This window comes from Arvicola amphibius, chromosome 17, assembly GCF_903992535.2.
Source record: "Arvicola amphibius chromosome 17, mArvAmp1.2, whole genome shotgun sequence".
NCBI lineage: Eukaryota > Metazoa > Chordata > Mammalia > Rodentia > Cricetidae > Arvicola > Arvicola amphibius.
The window spans coordinates 13,110,059-13,113,017 of NC_052063.2; the positions used below are offsets into that span (position 1 = coordinate 13,110,059).

A 2,959-nucleotide genomic window follows, 5' to 3' on the forward strand; every position below is an offset into this window, starting at 1 on the left:
ATTGGCTGTCGTCCTTGGCAACCAAGGACGCGGTGGGAACGCGGGGGTGGGGGTGGGGGTATATAAAGGCTGCCACTGCCCACGCCCATTCAGTCCGGCCAGGACGGCGACGGTGAAGCACCTGGGTTGAGAGGGAGGAGCAAGGTAACACGCGATCCCTGCCTCTCCCGTCCCCAGCCCAAGCCTCGTGTGAGGCGGGTGTGTGAGGGACCCGGGAGTGGTTCTCACAGCTCATCGCCCACCAACACCTTCCTCCCCCACCATCCTTACCCCACCCAAATCACCTGGGCAAGACAACCCAGGTGCGAAAAGAAAGTGATTCTGAAGGAAGAGCTAGCAAGTGGAGAAGAAAGAGGGCAGGCGAGGTCACAGACACCAGCACCTGGCCCTAGGGACGAACAGAAAGGCTCTTCTGATTGACCATCGGATCTGGCCAAAGTGACAGCTCCTAGGAGGCTTACCACTAGGAAGACTCGTGGAGATCCCTAAACCATGACCCAGACGGTCAACGAAAGGGAAGATCCCCTCAATCTGGGAGGAGGCGGCTGGGCATCCTCCATTCCATTGCGCACTTGGTCCTCCTACCATCGAAGGCAGAGGGGCTCTCAGATGTCCAAGCGGCGGTACCGTGATGGCACCAAAGCTGAGTATGAGGCTCCCAGGAAACAACCCAAGCAACAGCATAGTCCTGGCCCATGGTTCCAACCGCCCAGAGGGCCCTATTGGGCGGTGTACTCCAACTGGGGACGCTGCGGAGAGCCCTGGCGCCCACCTCTGATGGCATTCCATAGCCCCCTCTGCCCAGCGCAGATGATGCGAGCCTACGGTCTGCACCCGGTTTGCCTTTGCTGCTGTTGCTACTGGAGCGGGCCCTGGAACCCCTGTTGGGAGAGACCCCCTGGCAGAAAGAAGCGCTGGGGACGCAGGGGCCGTGGCCTGCGCCGCCAACCTCGTCGCTCCTTCCCGAGGAGCCCACCTATAGACCTGAGCAAGCTGCTGCGGCCGGTCAACCTTTACGGGTGGCGGGCGCCTGGGATGAGAGCGCCTCGGAACACCACTCAGTTCATCATGAACCAGGTTTATGAAGACATGAGGCAGCAAGAGAAGATGGAGCGCCAGCAGGCGGTGTTGAGAGCACAGCAAGCCCAGGCCAGTGGCACAATGCAGGGGTGCTTCACTGTCAACGAGGCACCTCACTGCAGCGTGGAGGAAGAAGGCCAATTGCCTGAAGATCTGTATGGCTTCATGCAGGATCCCTCTCTAACCTTCAGTCCTGCTCCAGTGCAGCAAATCCAGTCTCCCACCCAACAGCGGGTAGAGGAGGAGAAAAATGATGTTGATGAGTGTGGAGAGGTGTGTGATGAAAAGGAGAGCGAGGAGGAGGAGGACGACGAGGAGGATAGAGAGGCAGAGGATGAAGATGTGGATGAGGAGGAAGTCGAAGAGGCTGAAAATATGGAAGGAGGAGAAGACGACCAAGAAGAGGAGGATATGTTGGAAGAGGAGGGGCTGGAGGAGGGACAGCAGAGAGGGGAAGACAAATTCTTGCCTCTGGGAATGCCTTTGTCAATCCTAGTAGGAGATGAAGAGGAAAGAGAGAACTTTATAAACTACGACTTATTAAGCCGAGAACAAGTAATTCCCAATGTGCCAGAGGCAGATCTGTTTATGGTACCGGACATCGGACATTAGCCATTAGCCATTAGCCATCAGGAAGGGAACTGAGAAACAAAAAATGGAACTGATTTGAGGCTAATGGGGATTATCAACTTACTAAATGCAAATTCAAAAGTGAGTTCCATTAATAAACATCAATGTAAACACCTTCGTTGGCCACTATAAAATATTTAAACATCGGTGTGTTTGTGTATGCCTGTGACGGGTGGGGGAGGGAAAGATTTCGGATATATTTTATTGGAAATGATTAAAGGCCAAATATTTTATTACTACAGTTTGAATATTTTCATTTGCTGTCTCCCTCTTCAGACAACTGAGATTTCATAGTTCCATTTTTTTCAGTATCGAAAAACATTAGGTTTAATGAGCTTGCAATCAAGAGATTTTTGGCTGTCACGTGCTTAAGAAGCATGCATGGTGACCAGTGAATATTTACCACTGCCCTTGTCCCTGAGGGCACTTAGAACAGCCTTTTTCTACAGCTGTAGATTTGCCACCGTCAGAGTTTATTTTTGAGGGCTGTATTTTGTAACCCCGTTTGTAGGCTGCTGTGCCATTGCTTATTTATATTCCTTATTCCACAGTGCTATGGATCTTCCTCAGAGGAACAGGAAGTTGCTTCTGTGGAACTGGTTATTTGCCATGGCCTCAGCAATCCATAATCCATGCATGGAGAGGATTCCCCATGGTCAGAAGTCAACTTGTACATCTAGTTAAAATCCAAGGTAACTGCAAACAATGGCACATGGCTTAGATTTTGAAGCCTTGTTCGTGCATATATTCCTTGCATATGGTCAGAGAAAACAGAAACTTAGTTTTGCAGAATGGATTAAAGAAATGATTGTTGGCTTTTGCGTGGGGTAGAATATCTAATTGTGTTTCCCAGTTTCTCTTCTTTAAAAAAGAGAGTAAAAATGATGTGCAAATATGAACCTGTGTGAATAGTTTTTGATAATCTATGGAGAACACATCATTCCAAATAGCTACCATGGTACAAAGAGTTTTAAGGAGTAAAAACGTGTCTCTCCCCAGGTGTGTACATCCCACTGACAGCATTTGTCTAGAGTCATTCTAGATGAAGAATTTGAGTAAAAGGCTTCAGAATTCCACCTTGTCAGTTAGGCTTCTTAACTTGATACACTAGTACTTGTTGGTTGACCAGAATATTTTCTTGTTGATCTCTTTCTTGGGCAGAATTATAGGCGATTGAGTAATAAAATTATTTAAAATGTCCTCATTTGTATTTAAACATCTCAAATCTATGAAGTTGTTCTCCAGTGTC

At 49.0% G+C, this 2,959-nt stretch overlaps 1 protein-coding gene across 1 annotated transcript; it reads left to right on the forward strand.

Moving 5' to 3' along the window:
* Positions 1 to 492: 492 nt before the first annotated feature.
* Ccer1 (coiled-coil glutamate rich protein 1) lies at positions 493 to 1,692 on the forward strand. The gene has a single exon (XM_038314369.1). The coding sequence runs from the start codon at positions 493 to 495 to the stop codon at positions 1,690 to 1,692; it is 1,200 nt and encodes a 399-aa protein (XP_038170297.1).
* The last annotated feature ends 1,267 nt before the right edge of the window (positions 1,693 to 2,959 follow it).

Coding starts and splice junctions, on each gene's coding strand:
- Ccer1 (XM_038314369.1), top strand. CDS start 493: ATGACCCAGACGGTCAACGAAAGGGAAGATCCCCTCAATCTGGGAGGA.